Here is a 22,651-nt window from a genome sequence, read left to right as displayed (position 1 = left end):
TGTCATCTTGTGCTGGGCTTTTACTTCACATCGCTCAGGTCAGGGGTGTCAAACATGCGGCCCATGGGTCAAAACAGACCCGTTAAAGGTTCCAATCCAGGTCGTGGGATGAATTTGCTTAGTGCAAAAATTACACTGAAGATATTAACAGTCAAGGGTGTTAAACTTGTTTTAGTTCAGGTTCCACATATATATCAATGTAATCTCAAGTAAAATAATAGCATAATAATCTGTATGACAACTGCAGTTTTGTTTCTTGTAATAGATATTATGAAAAGTTTTACATTTACAAACTATCCTTTAAAAATAAAATGTGAATAACCTGAACAAATGTGAACAACCTGAAATGTCTGAAGAAATGTAACACTGCAATGCACATGTATAAATGTTAAGTTGAGACATAATATTGTTAAAATTGTGCTTATTTTCCTTAAAAATGTTCTTTTTTTTTCAGGTTATTTGCATCTTTTTTGTTTAGATAGTTTGTAAATGTGAATATTTTCAGAATTTAATGTCTTTTATTGTAGTAAAACAAAGAGAAAATCTTGGAGTTGTCATTATTTATAGGTGTTATTCTATTATTTTACTGGTCCAGCCCAACTGAGATTGGGCTGAATGTGACCCCTAAACTAAACTGAGATTGACACCGCTGTACCAGGGGAACAACACTACTTATGTCTTTTAATCCTTGTAATCATTTACACCCCATTCTGTTTTCTTCTTCTACAGCTCAGAAAGTCTCTCTGAGTATGGGAGTTTTTGCTCAGCTCACGCGTCTCCAGTTCTGTCCAGCGACGGCCTCTGTCCATTCCGGAGCCGTCCTGAAGGTGGAGCTCACCCTGCGCTGTCTAATGCCCGTGTCAGTGCGCATACAGCAGCTAGCCGCCAGCATTCACTTCGACCTGGAGCACGGAGGGACTCATGGGAGGTTGAAGGGAGCTCAGAGGCAAACGAACCCAGGGACAGTAGACTTTATCCACAGCAGCTCCTCAGCGGGGCCACCATCCTCAGCTGGGGGTCCGTCTTTAGAGCTTGACGAGATTCAGGACAGGAGTCCCTCGGACAATTCTCTCAACTCTACGGGAGTTGTGTGTAAAAACACTCACCTGATCATGCGTCGCCATGACAGCAGCTCGCCGTCGGACACGCCCAACTGCGTCAGTCCTCTGGCTGTTACAATGAAGGAAGAAGCACAGATGCTTAAAGTGCAGGATGTCATGTTAGAGCCTGGAAATAACAGCATCGTATTCACAGCACCTGTAAGACACACATGACACACAAGACTTTAACCCATAAAGACCCAAACATCCACCTGCGACCAAAACCATCTACTGATCTAAAGTGTTTAATACCTGCTGATCCAATAATCCTATCAATACATGTAAATAATTGGTGTGAAATACAGTTTGTCATCTTTTAATGGTCTTCAGATATGACCCATTCGGACATTCAGAGGCTAGTGAATATGAAAACACAGTCATCTTCTTCAATATTGATTCACCAGTAAAACCCATGGAGTTTAATCAGTGACATTGGATGGACACACTTGGTTTATGTTCAGTTAATGATATATTTTTCTGAAAAAGTCCATTTTTCTTCAGTTTTCTCTGTTTCTGATATAATAACATTGAATTTACTCTGAGGTTTTATGAACATCTATATGATCAATGAATTAAATATAGGAAAATACATGATTTACTCTGAAAAAAATGCAAAATGAAGTAGATAATATTATGATAAATAAATAATTAATCCCTTTAGGAAGGTTAAATATAGAGAAAAATTAATTTGGGAACTGCCACTAAAGTAGCACTGGGTCTTTATGGATTAAAGACAGGAGTTGTTTTACTTCTATATTGTCAAATTTCTTATATTTTATTAAACATTCCTCTTATTTTCTTTTGTAGAGCGGCCAACCGGGTACTTACACGTTGCGTCAGCTGTGTGCCACCGTGGGTCAGGTGCAGTTTGTGCTTCCTCACATCTACCCATCGGTCCAGTACGAAGTCTATTCTCAGGAGCCGCAGCTCACTGTGGAGCCTCTCTCAGGTCTGGAGACTAAAACAAACAGAGAAATGTCACACAGGAATATTGTAACCATGGGGATACAAAATAATCATAATCAAAATTAATAATAGTCTTTTAGCTGTTTTTCTGTGCTTTTTCTTTTCTGTTGATTTCACACCAGTCAACAGAAAAGTAAAGTGATAATTGTAGATGTGTTGTAATACCTCACTAGATGTAAAAGGTCTGAAGTTTTATCAAAGTGTACTTACTACAAGTAAAATAAGTACGTACTCATTATGCACAATACTTCCTTTCAAAGTGTTGTAGTATAATAGAATATTATGTATCACCAACAAAAGTACATAGGTGTTATGATGTGTGTGTAAATGAAGTGGATTTGTGCTAGTGAGTTGTATAATCCTACATAATATGGTATGAGCATCTTATGTTTTTTATGGAATAAGTAACTATGAATTTAAATAAATTAGGGCTGTCAAAATTAACGTATTCACGCAGATTAATCCATCATCATGATTAATCTGATAAAAAATATTAACATATTTAATTCATCTGAATGTCTCTGGCAGCACATTTGGGGCAGTTCGTCCAAGTGGAGTTACCATCGCACATGAACAAATGAGCAGTTGATCCGGTAGTGACAGTCAGCAGAACCTATCCATAAAGATGGAAGGTGCTAAACAGCACCTTGGTCCTCTGGATGGAAATATGAGGACAAAAAAACCAAGTCGGAACAGTTGACCGACATAAAATATTATACACACTCTGCAGGAAGGAGTTTTCTTTTCACCAAAGCACTTCCAACTTAAAATACCACATTAACATAAAGCATACATTAGTCGGGGATTCTGCGAGCATTTCAGCTAACGCGTCGCCCAGCTTGCGACAAACACATTAAATGCATATATATTCGCTTCTTACTGGGGTCAGTTTGCTCATGCAAAATGAAATGTGATTAATATAGATTAAGAACTAATTATATTTAATCGTGATTAATTGAAATCAATCCACAGCAACCCTGTGATTAATCTGATTAAAAATTTTAATTGTTTGACAGTACTAAAATAAATGTATTAGAGTAAAATTCCAATATGTCAAATCTGTACTGAAGTGCAGTATTTAGTATTTATATACGTCATTACATCTCACAACTGCATACCGAAAATCAAAATCACTGCAACAAACTCAAATTTAATTGTGATGTGACATGAATCTGCAAAGTGTAAATTCAGACTTAATGTGAAAATGGCTTAAGAGCATGACCATTTAATGGTTGTATTTTCAGTACTGCATCCCTTAGGAGTAAAGTAGGATCAGCACTTTTCATTGTTTGTCATTGAAAGATTGAAACATGAGGCATCTTGCACAGCTGGGTTGTCAATGTTAATGCCTTTATCTGAATTATTATAAGACAGTTTCCAAAAGGAGATCTGTTAATCGATTTTATTATGAAAAGGTGATGATCACACGCTCACTTAACACAGAGTCTGATGGTTTTGATTTCTTGTATTTGGTAAGATATTTATATAAAAATAGGAATTGTGTTATTGTGTGTGTGTCCGTAGTTGTTCACTCTGTCTGTGTGTGTCTTCAGAGCCGCTTTTGGCCGGACTGCCTCAGATGGTCAAGTTCACTCTGCTGACGGGTCACTACACTGTGAAGAAAGGTGACGCTCTGCAGCTCAGCAACACCGACTCCATGCCCATCCTCCCCTCCGCCAGCTGCTCGGCTCGCATCAGCAACACCGCCGCGGGTCTGTACACACTCCTAATGCACCTCGAGAGACGTTCCTGTCATAATCAGGGCTCTTGAACACAGCTATCCTATCTATAAAGCCAGTGTTAAATATGCGTTTAGAGCAATCTTTAGTTATTTCTCAGATTATCCACTTATGTGTAGAATGAAATGATTGAAATCATTTTAGTTTCTTTTTTTTTAATATATATATAATTATTTATTTCTTATTATAATTTTCCATTAGGTACATACAGATATCCACATATACATCGTACATTCATTTATAGTTACATGTGTACTGTAGGTTCATTTTCTCAAGTCTGTATCTTTAATATAATAATAATGGATTAGATTTATATAGCACTTTTTTATGAACGCATACTCAAAGCGCGTACAGTGGATCCATTATTCATTCACTCTCTGGTGGTGGTAAACTACATTTGTAGCCACAGCTGCCCTGGGGCAGACTGAAGCGTGGCTGCCAATCCACCACCAAACATTCATACGCATTCATACACCAGTGTGAGTAGCAGCACTGGAGGCAAGGGGGGGTGAAGTGTCTTGCCCAAGGACACAACAGCACATGGACAGAGCGGGATTCGAACTGCCAACCGTTCGATTATTGGACGGCCCGCTCTACCATCTGAGCCATGGCCTCCCCAGATATAATGTAATATATCCTTTTCTCAAACATCTGAAATAAAGTAGTAGAAAGAACATAAAAAAAACCAAACACAGGTCTTGAACAATAAACATTTGGAAGTGATCGTGTAGCTGAGATTGTTCATTTACATAAAATAAAATGAAGCCTCTGGATCATCATATATTGAACCCATTTTTCCCAACATGAAGCAAAAAGTTCTAGTCTATGTTGCACCATTGCAGTTATTTTCTCCATATTGCTGAAATCATTTTAGTTTCAGCTTCAGTTTGTTACGACTTTGGCTCATAGAATAAAAAAAAGAAACGGTACAGTCTCAATATGCATCATCATGTGCATCAAACGAGACACACTGACCAGACAAGGTATGTAAAGTGTGCTCTTATACAATATTCTTAGTCTCCCTTAAGGTATTTCCTATTTATAGACACCAGAGCTGCAAACAGAATGGAGGGCAGTAGGCCTGAACTTGTACATACATGTTTTAGTGCTGACGTGTGGGGAAAGAATCTTTCACTTGCACTTGATGACTGAATTGTCATCACTTAGATTGTTTGTGATCACAAGGCAGGTTCCAGTTTAAGAAGCTAATGATGAATCAGACAGAAACAGCATTTAGTAAGTTTAACTAAAGATCATTTAAATGAACAAACATCTCAAGAAATGAAAGAAGCTGGTGATACATTATTTATGATATGATTTATGGTAAAATACAACAATGTAAGGGGGGAATCAATCAGTCAATCTTTATTTATATAGCACTTTTCATACAGTGAAATATAGCACAAACTGCTTTACATATAAAATCAGTACACCCCACCACCACACACACATACACGTACACACACACACACGCACATACACACCCTGCCATGTAGCTTGCTCGAACCATTTTTCCAGGATCTCCTACCCTCACTGCAAAAATCAAAATCTTACCAAGTGTATTTTTCTCATTTCTAGTCAAAATATCTCATTACACTTAAAATAAGACATAATCACCTAAAGAGTAACTTTTCAGTGAGATATAAGAACTTATTTTTAAACAATAGATCTTGAAAATCTTATTTCAAGAAATCTCACCCAGATAATTTTCACTTGTGCCATTGGCAGATTTTTTTGATTAATTCAAGATTTTTTTTTTGCTTAATTCAAGCTGTAATTTCAAGATCTATTGTCTAAAAACAAGTTCTTAAATCTCAATGAAAAATTACTCTTTAGGTGATTATGTCTTATTTTAAGTGTGATGAGATATTTTAAGTAGAAATGATAAAAATACACATGGTATGATTTAGATTTTTGCAGTGCTATCTTGAACTTGTAGAAACCTGGTGGAACCTTGTGTACATATTTCCTCCATCTGTAGTATAGAGTTTGCTTTTTGTGTCTTAGTATTTCTTTGGAGTTTTGTATGTTGTCAGTATTTTTCGGTATAATTTACGTGATCTTTTATACATTCTAAACAGTCTTTTTATACAGTCTTTATACAGTATTATTTTTTATGCAGTCTTTTTGCACTTTGTTTGCTGCTAAAAAGAACCAGAGCTGCTAAACTGATTTTCATTATTCCTGTAACAGTGACAGTCGAGTCCTTTTCTAAAACACAAATCATTTTAAATGTTTTTATTAAGACACTAATCCTATTGCACTGTTGTGTCAGGAAATGTCTGATTCTAGTGTCTTGTTTTCTCATATAAAACAGTGTTTTTTCCAGCACACACACACACACATACACACACACACACACACACACATATTGTTAAGAAGTTAGAATGTGTCAGTTTTGAAGTTTCAGGTCTTTCGTACTCAGGTTCTAATGTTGTTCCGTCTTCCACGTCCAGAACTGGTGGGTGAAAGCGTCCTGTCCATCCAGTCCTCGGAGAAGGTGACGAGCATCAGCCTTCCCTCCACCCCTCCCTACCACACACTGGAGTTCCAACTGGAGGTGCTGTGCATCATCCCGTCCGGTTCCGAGCGGCCTGCAAACGAGAGACTCACAAACGGGGAGGTCCGCCACCGGCCGCGCAGCTACAGTCACCCCGACACCCCAATGACCGCCATCGACCAGCGGGTGAGGACTGAGACTGAAGTACACCCCACTTTTCATCATTTAGCCTGTGATGATTACGGAGCTCACATTTCAGTCGACTTTCATGAACAGCAACAACAATAAAGCTCTTGATTTTGGTTATTTATCTTTATTTATATTAGTATTAATGAAAAACACATGAATAGAAGCAGCTGCTGAGACTCTACAGTAATCATACATAATACACATTATTGCCCTTTGTCAGTATGGTATGTTTTATTTTCTTCTGCAAGAAGAACAAATTTATTCCTTTATAAATGTTGTATCTGCTGTTTCTGACCCAAAAAATGAAAAATGATATTTCGATTTTGAAAGGACGATCAAATCCCTTTTCTGTCTTCATTCCCGTCTCTGATCTCTGGTCAGAAATGACAGATTCATTTATAAAGCAATTTAGCAGTTATTTATCATCAGTCCTGTTTTTCAATAACAAGAATAAGAAAACCAATGGAACCACCACAGAAATATGGGAAGCGGTGACAAGAGAAAAGGAGATGTTGTTTATTTTAGCTTTTTTTTAATTGTAGAGGCACACTTTTATATTAATTTTTATAGGGGACAAGAAGGAAAAGGATGCAATTTCTCATATTGTTTCTGCCCAGGAACATGAGACATGGAATGCATGGAATCCCTTTTTAGTGGATTCATGATTATTGTCATCATTATTATTTGTATTAATAAGAATCATGCATCAATAATTGTCTAACTTTACACATTAATTCCCACCTTCTTTTCTGTTCTTGGTCTGCTTTATCATGTAAGAGATAATGTGCATATGATATGTACACTATTTGTCATTCAGTTCTTCATCCCAAATACAGTACATTTAAAGTACCTTTTCTTGTTTGTTTTTTTTACTGAGGTATAATGTTTGTTTTTCTTTTTTTTTTTCATCTGAGTCCTTGACTACAGTGACCACAGATGTTTACAATCTGACCTTCTTTGCCAAAATTGTTCGTCAGATAAAATTCCCTAAATTCCAAATTAGGGATGTAAACAATCGGTTAGCAGTTAATTGTTGATAAGAATTTGCTTGATTAAATTACAATAATTGTCGGTTAATTGACGGTATCTTCCCGCTCCTTGAGATCCGGCCCCCGTGTGAACCTCCTCTGTACTGAAATCTCACTCCATCATGTCAGGTAGTGATGGAAAGTGAGAAATGCCCATTTCTGCAAAATTGCCCCTGTTCAGATCCATTTATCTTATTTAATTTCTCTGCCGAATTTATTCTGTTATACTACCTAAATGTCATTGTCTGTACCGTATCCAATGCTGCAATAAATCAGTCATTAAGGAATATGACATGCTTTTTTCATGAAGTATAGAAACAATATTTAGCTTTCATTCTTATAGACCCTATCGAAAGAGAACTTCAGGTTCATTGGAAAATCCCCGCTTATCAATTAATCGTTAATTGATCGACAAGGTCACCCAACTAATAATTAATGAATTAATTGATAATTTGCATCCCTATTCCAAATATTCTTAGGCTAGTCTCCTAAGGCAGCGGGAAAGTGAAAACTGAAACAGGAAGTCACTCTCCAGTGAACTGTCATGTTTCCTTGAACCATCTTTGACGTGATTCCATAGAAAATGGATCTATGGACAATGATGTGCATTTCAATCAATCAATCAATCTTGATTTGTATAGCACTTTTCATACATTGAGACTGTAGCACAAAGTGCGTTACATATCAGTTTAAAAATCAGTACCATCCCCCACCCACATACACACACACACACACACACACACACATGCAAACCCACAAGCTCACACATACTTAAAAAGACTAACTGAGCATGGGTAGACCAGAACTAAAAGTAAAAGTAAAAGAGGAGGCACTGTTTGAGTAGTTTTAGTAAATCAGAGTACATAATTCTTTAGTTATAAAGTTAAACCAGTTGAATCTGGTATGTGAATGTATTTGTCTTTATTATCATATGTGTTCAGTAATAAACAGCTCTGGAATTTATTTAAATTTAATACAGATCTATGTGTATTTCCAGTTGTTTGAGGAAGAAAACTGTAATTGTTGTGTTTCTTGTGCAAGTTTTCCTTTTAGTTAATGTCATTGTTATTTTATGGTTTTGAATGAAGTACTTTTTACTGCTCAGCTGATTCTCTGTGTCCTGGTTATAAGTACAGCAGGTTTTTCCTCATAATGCATGAGAGGTTGTTTGATGAAGTTCACTGTGTGTTTCCACAGATGTCTATCGATTGTCCTTGGTCGATCTATTCCACGCTGCTCGCCCTTACTTTCTACATCCCCTTCAAAACCAAACACTCGCTACTTTCTGCTGGTAACAGGTGAGGCTTCAGTCTCAAAGTGTATTTGTGTGTTTTAGATCAGACATGAGATGTTCACTTTCAATCAGAAGGCTTGTCTTCACTTTGTGTACACTGCAAATTCTTTGGTTCTTACCAAGATTAAAAAAAAAAAAAAAGTTGATTTAGAAGTGTTAGATAATTTACCTAGTTTCAAGAGTTAATTTCTTTTTTTTTTTTTTTTTTATTTGTTTTATCAAGGAACAATACAACACAGACACTAGGGGGTTACTGGTTGAACACAAAATATTTAAATGACAGACAGTAGTAATTATGCATTGTTTTGTTTATAGTCCCGCCTTTTTCTCCAGTGCTTTATGAAGATATGTTCCTTGATCCATAGGTAGTAAGTCAATCTTTCCATAGAGTAAATTTCCTCTATTACTATTAGGCAAGGCAAGGCAGGTTTATTTATGTAGCATATTTCATGTACAAGACAATTCAAAGTGCTTTACATAAAACATTAAAAGCATTACAGCAGGGAAGCAATAAAAAGTATAGGCATGAGAGAAAAAAAAAAAAAACAGATAAAACAGATAAGCAGATAAAAACTTTAAGCTTAAAGTTTTTATCTATTAGCCACTGGTCCTCACAGGGTGCATCAGTTTTGAGCCAGTTCCTTGTAATGGCCTTTTTTGGAAACAATTATAAGAATTTTAAAGAGGTATTTGTCTTCTTTCTCTAATACATCTCCAGGCAGCAGTCCCAGCAAAAAAAAAAAAACTTGGGGTCCTGAGGGTTAATTTCTTATTTTAAGTGTTCATACATCTGTAGAAATGCTTATTTCTAGATTTAACAATCTTAATTCAAGAAATCTTGTCAAGTGAAATTATCTTGCTGCATGGACAGATATTTCACTTGTTTTGAGTACCTTTTTCCTCAGATTTAGTGTTTTTATCTTGTTTTTAGACGCCTCTTTTTTTGCAGTGTAGCTGTGTGTTCTGTCAACCCAGGGTGATTTCCCGCACCTCCACAGCTAACCTGTGACCCTTGTCCTGACCCCACAGGAAGTACATCCAGGTGTGTGTGCAGAATGTGTCCGATGTGAACTTCACGCTGGCAGAAGTGAAGCTGACAGAGAAGCAGCACGCCTCACTGGAGCTGCAGTCACTCAACACTAAAACACAACAGGTGAACAAAGGAAACGACTAATGCAAACTACTGTCTCACAACACACACACAAAAAAGACAACACAAGGTTAATAAATACAAGGGAGAGTCAAAAAGTTCTCAGATAAATATAATAAAAAGTTTATCAAAATAACAATTATTTTTTCACATAAGCTCCATTAGAGTCTAAACACTTTTACAGTCTGTTTCTATTGATAGATTCCTTCTTTGTAGATGTGCCGGGGGTGTTTAGACATTTGTCTGAAAACCTTTTGACTCACCCTCGTATCTTTGATTTCCATATTTAAATGCTTTCTAAGATCTTTCTACCATCCAATGCCAATATCTGATATGACAGCCACTTTAATATATAGGTAACATTTATTCCAGCAGATTACTTTGATCCAGACCAGTGGTTCTCAAACTTTTTACAGTGGAGTACCCCCTGAAATATACTTTTTTAGCCAAGTACTCCCAACTCTTGCTTCAGCATTTTTGTTTGAAAAAATTAGGCAAAATTTGTCCCTGTGCTAAAGATGTATGTTTTTATTTTCAAAACTTTGTAAACAAAAAAATATATTTAACTTTAATATATTAAAAAAAAACAAATCTTTATGAATAAATGTTGTGTGCAAAATAGAAACTGAAAAGTGCCCTCTTTCATTGATAAGAAAAATTTATTAATTGATCATCAATGAATAAATGAACCTTCCATCAACAAAAATAATTACTGAATTACTCAAATAAACTCATCTTGAATAATATAAAATACAGATGTTCTTAAAATGTTACCAAAGTTTAAACAAGACGATTGACAATAAAACTAGGGAGTGTCAATTTTATTATATGAATTTATTTATTATGGTTTATATTTCAGCATTAATTGTTATTATTTATTTTATATTCAGTACATGATGACTTATTTAATGTATTTTTCTCAAAAAATTTCAGCTACCCCCTGCAGTCTTTCTCAAACGCATACCCCCATTTAAGAAACACTGGTCTAGACTAATAAATGACTAATGGGGTCATATTATTCATTACTCTCCCCTGAACTTCCCGGAACTTTAAGGGATGGCTCGCAAACAAAACGTATCCATGGGGAAGTGCAAATATAATAATACCTGGGTGGAGAGAAGATCATTCTCTACCTGGTTGACACAAGTGGAGGAGAACGGCTGTGAAAAGGGCATTACATTATGTCCTAAATAGTCTTAAAAAGGTCTTAAATGTAACTTGTAGAAACCTGTAGGAAACCCAAATAGATAACACTGGTCTACAATTTTTTTTTTTTAGAAATTATCTGCCTCAGAGATTAAGAGATTAAATGTTACATATTTTAATACAATTAATTGGAAAACCAATGACTAAAGTGCAGGTTTGCTGATGTTTTCAAGGTATATGATAAAGTATTATTATAGATTGGTTTATGTACTTTAATACAATAGATTTACTAATGTTCCACTAGATAGAACCTGTGAAGTGAATGTATTCTAATGAACTCTTGTTAATTCTCAAATTTCACATTTTGACCCAAAACTGTATCTTGGAAACTTCAGCCAACCAGCGTTTATGACTTGATTTTTTTTTTTTTTTTTTTTTTCAGTGACTCACATGTGGTAAAATTGCACTGCTTTTATTCTGGAATCATTTTACCTGTAGACCAGTGTAATAGAAGCTTTTCTGGAGACATTTAAGGTTTGCATGCGTAAAAGCTTGTTCAATGTGCATTTTGGTTGTGGAACATTTTTCACTAGTTTGATCCATTTTCTGTCAGATCTCTCACAGGTATTGATCTTGAAAAGTAACACCCCCTTCCTTTGTTTCACGCTTCTGCCTGCGTGTGTGTGTTTGTGTAGCTTTTGTGCAGTAAGCACAGCGTGTTCTGCCTGTGGGAGGTGAGGTGGAAGGATGACCTGCCCTCCTGTCTGCAGTGCGTCTTCTCTGCAAACTTCTCGCCGTTCAACCAAGACGTGTCCGCCTTCAAGCCCTTCCACTACCAGTTTCAGCTGGAGAGAGTCACTGTAAGTGGAGGATGGAGACTGGTGGCAGGTTTCCACCCGACATTGTTTATTTTCATCAAACTGTGTGTTTTCTTCAACCTAGCTCTGAGACGAACTGCCTGGGGATGATTGTTTTGTCTCAGTATTTTTCACATGTGATGCTTATGTAATTTCACAGTGAAGGTGAATGTGTTTCAGATGTAGCAGATTCCCCTCCTGGAGTTTTATGGCTTTTCGTTCACTGAGCAGCACTTAACATTTGCAGTAGAACATGAACGACTAAATCCTCCAAGTGTAGCTTGATTATGTGATGGAACAATAAACATTATAGGAATACATTTTTATATTGTTAGTATAATCATCATCATTATGTCCATTTTTGTTTTGTTTTTAGAGTTTGGTCGTGTTTTCACCTTAAACAAAATTTACAAAATGTTGAACTGACATCTAATTATCATAATTATGGTTCTGACCATAAAGAAAGAGGTAAAAACCACATATAAGTAGAGCTGGAACTGATTAAATTTCAACTGAAATTAAATTTTATTTTATTTCTTATTAGTTTTGTTTGAATATGAAAGATACTTAGAAAAATAATTGATTAAACTGTTTAGTGAACCTAGTGAACTTGGTGCATCATTAAAATATTTGTGTTGCATTAATGAACTTTTAATTTACATCAGCAACTGGAATTGTGTGAATGAAATCAAATCCAATACACACACACACACACGTCTTGAGTGTGTTATAAACAACAACTTTAACCCACACTTTAAGGTAATAAAAAGGACAATATCTAATGCAAACATCTTTTAGATAAAATATACATTTTACTACATTCTGACTAATTTTGTAAGACTTTGTTGGTAGTTTTTACCACAAATGTTTTGTCCAACAGACTTGGTTTCTGATCATTGGTTTTCTGTGTCGAGTCTGTTTTATTGTTAAATGGCTCTGTGTTTGGAATATTACAGTATTTAAGTTCAGTTTGGTATAATTTACCTATAGCTTTTGTTTTATGTGGTTCTTTTTTTGTCTTTAAACATAACTGTGTCCTCAGTGTTTGTTCCACCACATTGATTTAACTGGACAGATCTTGTGTGAAACACAACTAACAAGACTAACAGAGTTTAAACCTGTTCAAAGGAAAAGGCATATATTAAAACATAGATCTTAATATTATTTATCGATACTGGATGTTTCAGGTGAGGATCGATTTCAGTCAGCAAATGTTCAACAAATCACCCTTTTACATCAGATTATGTCATTTATATTAATTTTGTCCTGTTGAATAAGGATTTGTCTTCTAATCTGTTTTAAAGGTGTCATTTCTCAATTTTTTTTTTTTTTGTCTTGTTGCATCCGTTAGAAATAACTTAAACCCTCAGCCTTTAAATTGGAAAAAGTAATCATTTATTTTAACATAAAAATGGTCAATATCAACTGAGATGAAGTGTTTTACTCCAGTCCTAATTATGTTGATCAGAAATGTTGATAAAAACACTTGCGGCCAAAAGTTCTGGGAATGATGCAAAATTTAATTTTTTTTTTTTTTTCCAACATGAAAATTTTTAAATATATCAGTTTCAAAGAAATGTAGTGACTATAAATCACATTTCAACAAAGAATCCATTTGTGTCATTCTCAAAACATTTAGTCATGACTGCAGCCAGTGTTTAAAAATATGCACTTACTGTATTGTATGAGATGTTGAGGCTGTTTTTGACTAAATGGGCTCTGTCTAATGTCTGATGTTGGCAGACTTTGTACAGCGTGCGAGCGGAGATCCTACCTCCACCAGGTGAACAATACTGTCGCTCCGGGTTCCTGTGTGGACTGGAGGTGTGTATCACTCGACTGACTGAACCTGCCGAGGGGGAGACGGGAGAGGACAGTAAGACGGACACAGATGGCCTCAGAACCACCAAACTCATGTATGAAGGTAAGAGGCCCCTCACACCGATGGACGTAAGGGTAGAAAAACCACAGACACTGAATACAGACAATGGAAGGAGATTGTATTAGTGGAAACAGTTGGTCAAGTCATTTTATTACCTGTTTTCCCTTAGTTTTCTTAAAGCAGTAGTAGTTTTAAAGGTGGTACATTTTAACCCTTCAACCCCTAACGTATCTGTGGTGCTCGTATGTATGATTTATTTAAAATATTAATAAAAATTCAACCATTTGCTCAATAAGAAGTTCTAAATGAGAATAGAGACCTTGCCCTTAGGTTTTCTCTAGACTGAAGTTCCACAGAGCAGTGAGTGAAACCGAGTCACTATAAAAATAGCGTCAGACAAATACTCAGCCAGTTTCTTCTTCTTCTTCAAAAAAAAGTTTTAACTGTCTAAATGGTTAGAAAAAAGTTAATAATATTATTTATTTTGTTGTGGGGGTTTTTTTGGATGGTTTTGTCTTGTTTTCTTTTGTTTAATAGGTTTGTTGTGTAATTTGTTTTTTTATGTTGTGTTTGTGTGGTTCTTTATGTCTAAGTACATGTTTATGTAACTGTATAATTTAATAAAAAAGAAATATAAGAAAAAAGCATTTTAGAAATATAACTAATTAAAGGTAGCAGTAAAAATAATGTGGTAAGTGAAATACTAAAAATACACAAACTAAAGTAGAATCAAATATTCTACACAACCTGAAATTAAATTACAGGTAAAATCACCCTTGTTTTAAGGTCTGTTCTGCAAAATTTGGGATCTAAAAAATGTGTCATGAAAAATGGGAAAAACAAAACTCCTTATGCAGGTTTAGCGCTAAATAGAAGTAAACTAAAATCAAAGCTGGACTCAAAAATAACACAAAAATATCAAAACTACCAGAACTTATACATTTACTAATAATGGGCGAAATTTCAAATGCCTATAAAAGCATCAATTTTGTTTCAATTTACTTCAAACTAGGCACATATGTAGAGGCAATTGACATGCGGACATCAGCTAGATTGATGCCAAAATAAGCTACAGTATGTGTGAGGAGTGGGGTTTGTTGTGCCTGGCATCACTTGTTTTAAAAGAATCCGATAAAAACAAGTGGTGCCAGGCACAACAAACCCAATTTAGTAAGAATTCAACCGATAGTTTTGCTGCTTAAGTGCTAACAAACAAACAAACAAACTGAACCACAAACAATACTCCTTACCTCCCCTTTGGGAGGGTGGGGTAACAGAGTAGTCCATATAATTAAATGGTCTCTTTTTGTCTGTTTTAACTGCTTTTACTGTGCTTCTGTAGCTACTGACAATGTTAATGTACTTGACTGGAGTTCTGAGTGATGTAGAGTAAATATTTGTGACTGTTTAAGTTGTTAAAATACATCCTCATCCTTTCACATCGGTACTTCAATATAGTTTTCTGTCGACAGGCAAAGTACAGGAAGTCTGCATGAAAACTGACAGTGTTCTGTCCCTGTCATCTACTCTGTCTGAATTCCTGCCCATCTCGTCTGCTCTGTGCTACTTAATGCAGCGTCCAGCAAATTTAAATGCAGCGTGTACCTCTAGCGAAGCGCAATGCTAAACACTAAGCAGCACTGGGATGATTGTGGTGGAAACACACCACGGTGCCTGGTGGAATTCAGGGGGAACAAAATGAACGAGGGGAGATTTTGCTGATTTGTGCAATAAACAGTTACTTCAAATCATTACTCACATTTTTCTCAAAGTTAAAAGTAAATGTGCATTTATATGTGTGGTTTATCCATTTTTCATCTCCTGAGCCTTTGTAAAGCCAATCCTTACAATAAAAAAGAATTAATAGATTTATTACATCAGCAAAACACAGCTGGCTCATTGTCTCAGGCATTTTTAAGATTGTGATAATCAGCTTTCAACTTCAACTTTCAACTTTATTTATTCTTAGAAAGGAAATTCAGTATGCAGCAGGGGTCATAAACATACACAAAAACACATACACAGAAACAGCACCACCAGATGCCACCACATGAAAATTACACAACACAGGACAACACACAATGGAGCCACTCCCTTCCCAACACAAATGACAAACGTCCAGTGGGGCAGTACACAAGTTAATTGCCATGATGGCCATGAGCATCAAAAGATAAATAAATAATTACGTATTAAAAAAACTGTAGATATCAGCTAAGTGAATTCAGATTCCTAATAGCCACAGGAATTAAAGAATCCCTAGCATGTCCAGTCCTCAATTCAGGAAGCTTAACAAAGCAACCAGAGGGGAGCAAATTAAACTCCCCAAAGAGTGGGTGATCATGGAAGTTTTAAAATTTGTTTGGCCTCATCGTTGACCCATTTATCACGTATGTCTTGCAGCTGGATTACCTGTGTCCCAACCACCTTTGACGCTACATTTACCAGCCTACTTAGCTCACACTTGCTGATCATCGAAAGACCACCATCCACACCACATTACAAAATGTCCAACCAGATTCAATAAAACACTGGTAAAACAAAGTCATCAGAGTCCTGCACACATTAAATGACTTGTCCACATGTGAACAGGTTTTTACCATGAGGACTGTATGCGCTGTAGGTACAGGCTCTTGGATATCTGTTGTCTCTTCACTGTCTGACTCGTTGCCCTCCACAGTGGCTGACAGCAGCAGTAACTGGGCCGTGTGTGGGAAGAGTTCAGGGATGGTGTCCATGCCGATGACGTCCAACGCCACCCACAAGGTGCAGATCGAGGTGATGCCGCTGTTCGCTGGACACCTGCCCTTCCCCAAGATCAAAGTGCTCAAGTACCTGCCTCACACCGCACCTGTGGCCATCCAGTCTGACCCCGGTAAGACCTCCCACTACGCACTTATTTTTAGATCTGTATTCCTCGGGTAGAAAACCTGTCCTGGAAATCAGCAAAAACACTGGAATTTACTGTCACTCTACATCCCACATGTTAAGCAGCAGAAAAGGGGGAGGAAACTGATTAATTGCAGTGAGATTGACTTTGAACCGGTGTCAGCTCATGATCCAACAGCAGGAGGTGGTCTGGAGGAAACTGGTAGAGCTTAATGACAAGGAGCGGACATAACATGTCCTCAAAGAGTAAAAGACAGCAAGAAGTTCAGACAGTCAACAGCTCTTAAGTCCTCTCCATTGCAGCTGTTGTCCCACATAGTGTGTGTGTGTGTGTGTGTGTGTGTGTGTGTGTACAGTCACGGAAAAAATTATTAGACCACCCTTGTTTTCTTCAGTTTCTTGTTCATTTTAAGGTACATTTGTTTGGACAAATATAATGATAATAACGAAAATAGCTCATAAAGCCTTTAATTTCAGAGCTGATATCTACCCATTTTCCATGGTTTTCTTGATAATAACCAAAATCACTTCAGTTCTTACATCAATAGTTATGGCACTGTACTGCCAAAAACAGTGCTTTTAGGCATTCCATGTTTTCTTTTCTGTCCGTTTTAGTCACATGATACACACAGGAGTTTGTACTTGATTGCATAACCATTGTTTTTGATTACTTTTGATGGTCTAATAATTTTTTTCCACAACTGTTTATGTATATACCAGGGTGCTTGCACAGGTCTTGAAAGTCTGGAATTTTGTGTGAAAGTCTTGGAAAAAAGTTTATCCCAAAGTTGAATTTTAGAGTCTGCTCGAAGGCACATTATCTAGTAAGGTAAGAAATACATGACGAAAACATATAAAAAAATCCTGATATGATTTGGCTAACAGGTCACTACTGGAATGACTCTAGTGAAACTTGTTTGTGTGATATTTATGCATTTTTGGGATTTTCATATGTTTTGAAAAAGTTTCTGTCAGTAAAACATAATTTACTGCAAATTATGCATTAATTCATTCATACATTTACTTAAAGGAACTTTTGTACTACACACAACAGGTACAATCTCAACCAAAAAAGTAGGCACTCAAGTGTGAAAGTACATAAGGTCTTGGGGAAAAAAATAGCAGTTTTGTAAGAGTCTGGAATTTTTATTTGGATAAAGAGCAAACACCCTGGTGTACACTCAAGTGATTTAAAAATGCACCACAGTTACTGTTTTTAGACTCAAGTCTGCATCCAAAAATCAACAAAACGTGAGACAACTTTTGGTGTTGAAAATCTGCCTAGTTTTTACTCACTGTGAGAGTACTGAAGAAATTTGTCACAAAAAAGTTCTTATCTTGTTTTAAATTCAAAATTGAGTGGTGTGTTTTTAAATCGCTTGAGTGTGTGTGTGTGTGTGTGTGTGTGTGTGTGTACATCCTTTTAATTTTAGATTTTTTGTGGTTGTTTCTGCTGGTTCTGGAATAAAGGACAGGTTGTTTGTCATTTTCAGACTTCTCTGTCACATTTTTACAACTTTATTCACCTATTCAAATAACACTTGTCTACAAATTAATTCCTTCCAGAATAAAAGTAGTTAAACTTTACAAAATTTGAGTCACTAATTAACAAAAGTTAAGTCAAAAGTGCTAGTTGGTTGCAGTTTCTAAGATACAGTCTCGGGTCAAAATGTGAAATTCTGAGAATTAATGAGAGAATGGGTTTTATTCAAAAGGAATGTTTGTCTCAGAGCTACCAGATCTACCTCAAAACAATAACTACACATTACAATACATTCACGTTAGAGGTTCTTTCTAGTGGAACATTAATAAATCCATTGTATAAATGTACATTAACCAACATATATGTGTAATAACACACCATCATATATATTGAAAACATGAGCTAACCAGCACTTTTGTCATTATAGAGGTGAATGAATAGGCTAATACCCCGGTGATCATACTATGTCTATTTGTTTTTTGTGTATTTTTTTGTTTTGATGATGCCTATGTCATCATTATTTGTACTTTAATTTTTCTTTTTTAATTTACAGCAAATGAGTGATGTACTAATGTTGGCTGTTTTTTGTTTTGTTTCTGTTACCTGCCTTGGGACTGCAGATGAAAAGTAGTTTTTTACTAATTCTGGCATATTTACATAGGTGTAATTTTTTATACAGAAATGTTCATAAACGTATTAAATAAACCAATAAAATAAAAAAAATAAATAAATTAGTTTTCAGATTCATCTTACTAAAGTATGTAAGTTTAGCACATTTAATGTCTGAAGCAGATATTTTCTAAGAAACTGTAGAACAGTGTAATCATTTAATCTAATCAAATTGAACACAATAATCCATATATTAACTGATTACAAAAATAATTGATAGCCGCAGCTCTCATATCAACAAATAATCAGCTCCAGTACCACGTAGACTCGCACACAAACACACGAGAATCTTTCATATTGAAACGCAGATGAATTTCTTCACTGATGCCCTTGGAGCTCATATTTTCTTTTATCTTGTGATGCTCAGACAGCTGCGTGGAGGACACTCTGTCCCTGCTGGACAAGCCGCTGGACGACCAGGGGGACACGGCGAGCATCCGTAGCCGAGGCAGCGTTCACTCCGTCGGCAGCAACGAGCAGCAGCAGCAGAAGGGCGTGGCCATGCCGCGGCTGGAGCCCTTCAGCCCCGGGCAGGTGTTCAACCACAGCCACGCACGACAGGTCCTGGTGCTGCCCGCCACCGACGACCACATCATGGAGGTGAATGCCACATGACCCTGGTGGCAACACCACCCGCCCCCTTCTCATAGGACTGAACCCAGACCCTGGATGGACTCCGCTGAGCTTTTGGTCCAGGGCAGAACGGGTCCATGAGTCCATGTCGTAGACCGCCCACAGGTCGCTGGTATGGACTCAGCCCTAAGCATGAAATGTTCACATCATTGGACTGGACACACTGAAGAGCCAATGACATCTGCTGATATATTTAAATAAAGATTTTTCTTTGCCATACTTTGTACATAGCTCATTGGATGGATTTGTAGTTATAAATATATAAATATATATATGGACTGATCGATCTGATCAACACTCCTCTGATTGTCCCATGATGCACCAAAGCCCTGGATGTGTGTTTGCTTCGATCAGTACTGTACCTTTGAGTGTGTCTGGCTCATATGTGGTCATGGGTTTTACATCTGAGCCACTGAATCAACATTCAAGTCATAGACAAACATTCAGAATCCTCATCAACTCTGTTATATCTGACGTACTGAAAATATTCCCTCCAGTGCATAAAGGTGATCCCTAATGCTGGGCTCTGATGGGGGACTCTGTGGTCCCAGACTCGCACCAGCATACCCAACATGTGCAAAATACTAGAAAACGACTAACGTGGCTGTGACGCATCCTGAGAAATGAACTAAAATGTGACTTCCCTTCACAGTGGAGGGAGTTTTTCAGTACCCACAGGAATATTAGAACATCATCATATTATTGTGTCCAGTTTAATAACCTTTTACAGCATCTTAAATTCTGTTATCTCAGCTATAAACCAAACTCCAGACACATAAAATGAAAAGCATATTTAAAGGTGCAATATGTAACATTCCTAAACGCTATGTGAAGTTTGTGTTGGAGTCCGTTTTTCTAAGCTAGTCTTTGCTAGTATCATATACCGTGGAGTGAACGCAAGTCAAGTATCCTCCATATATAAATCATTGAACAGGCTGTTATCATATTATCATGGATGTAGGCAAATGACACAGATGTTAGCTTAGAAGTGGATTTAGCTTCAGTAACTGACCGCTCGCTAGCAGAATGTATTTGGGGAGGTGCTAATTTTTTAAGCTAAGTTACATCTTGTCTGAAATGGCAAAGTGATTAAAGGTTCTATCAAGTTTGCTTTTGTGTTTATGGGACATTTTGTGCTGAGAGTCTGTTTCTTGTTAGCTGACATCTCTAAAATAAGGACTAGATCCATCATAACAGCCTGTTCACTGATTTCTGTCTCGAAGACTTGCCCTTTTTTCCTTCAAATGTCATGCTAGCTCCTGTCCTCTGGCTACCGTTAGCTTAGAAATACAATTATATTGACCCATGAAGACAACTGAATTTTACATACTGATTCTTAAACACATGTAACATATTGCACATAAAACCTGTCATGATCTGAAAAAATTAAAATAACTGTTCGCTGAGTCAGTTACAATTATCAGAGTTGTTAACATTGCAATTTTCTTGTTAGACTTGGCAACTCTGTAGAGCACTTTAGCGAGGGTTTAGCGCTTTCTTTGGCAGATTTCAGCGCCGTTCCCTTAAAGGAAGTAATAAATATTTCTTGGTGAATTATTATTGTTATCATTTTGTTTTGGATTTTTTGACAATACAGAATAAAAGTGGTGCCATGAAAATGTAAATTAGCATTGTTTAGCAAGTTTTTAAGCAGGCTTTAGCTCCTAGCTGTTTTCTGGACAGAGAGGGCAGAAAACAAAAGATATATATCAGATAAAGTCACTGTAGCTCTTATGTAATTATGATCCTGATAAGTTGTGAAAAACACCAAAAACGCACAGCTGTAAATTGTATTTGTAAATATTCTGACATCACTTTGACTTGCTTTTGACCGTAGGGATTCTGTAGGAAAACAAACCCTCTAAAATTACTGCAAATGTTCAGTTTTCTCTCATTTTTTTTCACTTGATTGTAAAAGTCTGAGATGTAAAAGCAGTGACCACATGAGTCGGGCTCTAGTGTGTAGTTCTGTGTATGTGTGAGAGTTGTCGTGTCTGTGTGTGTGTTTGGTCAGGTGAGACATTTCTATACGGATCAGCACCAGTGCACATTGTCTATCTATTGTCTTACCTATCAGTGAATTGTTCATATACCGCGTGTGTATATTTATTCTGTGTGTGTGTCTGTGTGTGTGGGGTGTGTGTGCGTCGACAAATCCGTCTCCGAGCTATGCACATGTACCGTCTGAAAGGCTGAATGTCAGCTCACTCTGCCCCCTCCCCCCTTTTCCCTGCCCCCCCACCCCAACACACACACTGTAACTACAGCCTCCTGCTCTTCTTCGACCACTGTACATACTGATCTGTAAATAATGATTCAAATCCAAATCATCTTTGATTGCCAACTATATTAAAAAAAAATCATTGGAACTGACTCTATGTTTGGTTGATCTGAACACTTGAGCTTAAAGGAAGTTCAGTGAAGTTGAAGAGATACGACAGCACAAATAAATAGTAGATGGAGTTGACATGCTGTGTGCACATGACTGCAAATACAACATACACTTGAGCATCAGCCACTTTTTCTTATCTCTACGCCTGGAAACCAAAACCAGCCCTCAGAGTATTTTCTGCTTCCTTTTTTTCTTACTACCCCGCCCCCCAAAGGGGAGGCAAGGGGTATTGTTTCTGGCTCAGTTTGTTTCTTTGTTAACACCACAGCAGCAAAGCTATTGCTACAATTCATACCAAATTAGGTTTATAGATTGCCAGTGACCCAAAATAGATCCCCTTACATTTTGGGAACAGCCGGTCAAAGTTCAAATTTTTTATGAATTTTGAAATTCTTTTTTTCCTCATTTACTTATAATGGGCAAAATTTCAAATGTCTGTAGCAGCAAAACTATTGGTTGAATTCATACCAAATTGGGTTTATAGATTGCTTGTGACCCAGAATAGGTGTGATTACATTTTGGGAAAAGTAGGTCAAAGTTAAATTTTTTTGTAAATTTTTTAAAATCTTTTTTTTCCCCATTTACTTACAATGGGCGAAATTTCAAATGTCTTTAAAAACATTAATTTTGTTTCAATTTACTTCAGACTTGGCACATATATAGAGGCAGTTCATATTCTGGCATCAGCACATGCATAGACATGATGACATCAGCTGGATCGATGTAAAAATAAGCTA

At 36.7% G+C, this 22,651-nt stretch overlaps 1 protein-coding gene across 1 annotated transcript in view; it reads left to right on the top strand.

Annotated features, from left to right (window-relative positions):
* Positions 1-21,895, top strand: part of trappc10 (trafficking protein particle complex subunit 10) — a 57,077-nt gene extending 35,182 nt beyond the window's left edge. The window contains exons 14-23 of the mRNA XM_030124386.1: positions 730-1,259; positions 1,908-2,049; positions 3,620-3,778; positions 6,262-6,491; positions 8,720-8,820; positions 9,846-9,969; positions 11,808-11,972; positions 13,713-13,893; positions 16,529-16,723; positions 19,257-21,895. Coding sequence (XP_029980246.1) covers positions 730-1,259; positions 1,908-2,049; positions 3,620-3,778; positions 6,262-6,491; positions 8,720-8,820; positions 9,846-9,969; positions 11,808-11,972; positions 13,713-13,893; positions 16,529-16,723; positions 19,257-19,504 — 2,075 coding nt within the window. The 3' untranslated portion in view covers positions 19,505-21,895. The remainder of the gene's footprint in view (positions 1-729; positions 1,260-1,907; positions 2,050-3,619; positions 3,779-6,261; positions 6,492-8,719; positions 8,821-9,845; positions 9,970-11,807; positions 11,973-13,712; positions 13,894-16,528; positions 16,724-19,256) is intronic.
* Positions 21,896-22,651: the final 756 nt, after the last annotated feature.

Source organism: Sphaeramia orbicularis, chromosome 21, assembly GCF_902148855.1.
Source record: "Sphaeramia orbicularis chromosome 21, fSphaOr1.1, whole genome shotgun sequence".
Taxonomy (NCBI): Eukaryota; Metazoa; Chordata; class Actinopteri; order Kurtiformes; family Apogonidae; genus Sphaeramia; species Sphaeramia orbicularis.
This window is presented reverse-complemented; position numbering and strand designations above follow the sequence as displayed.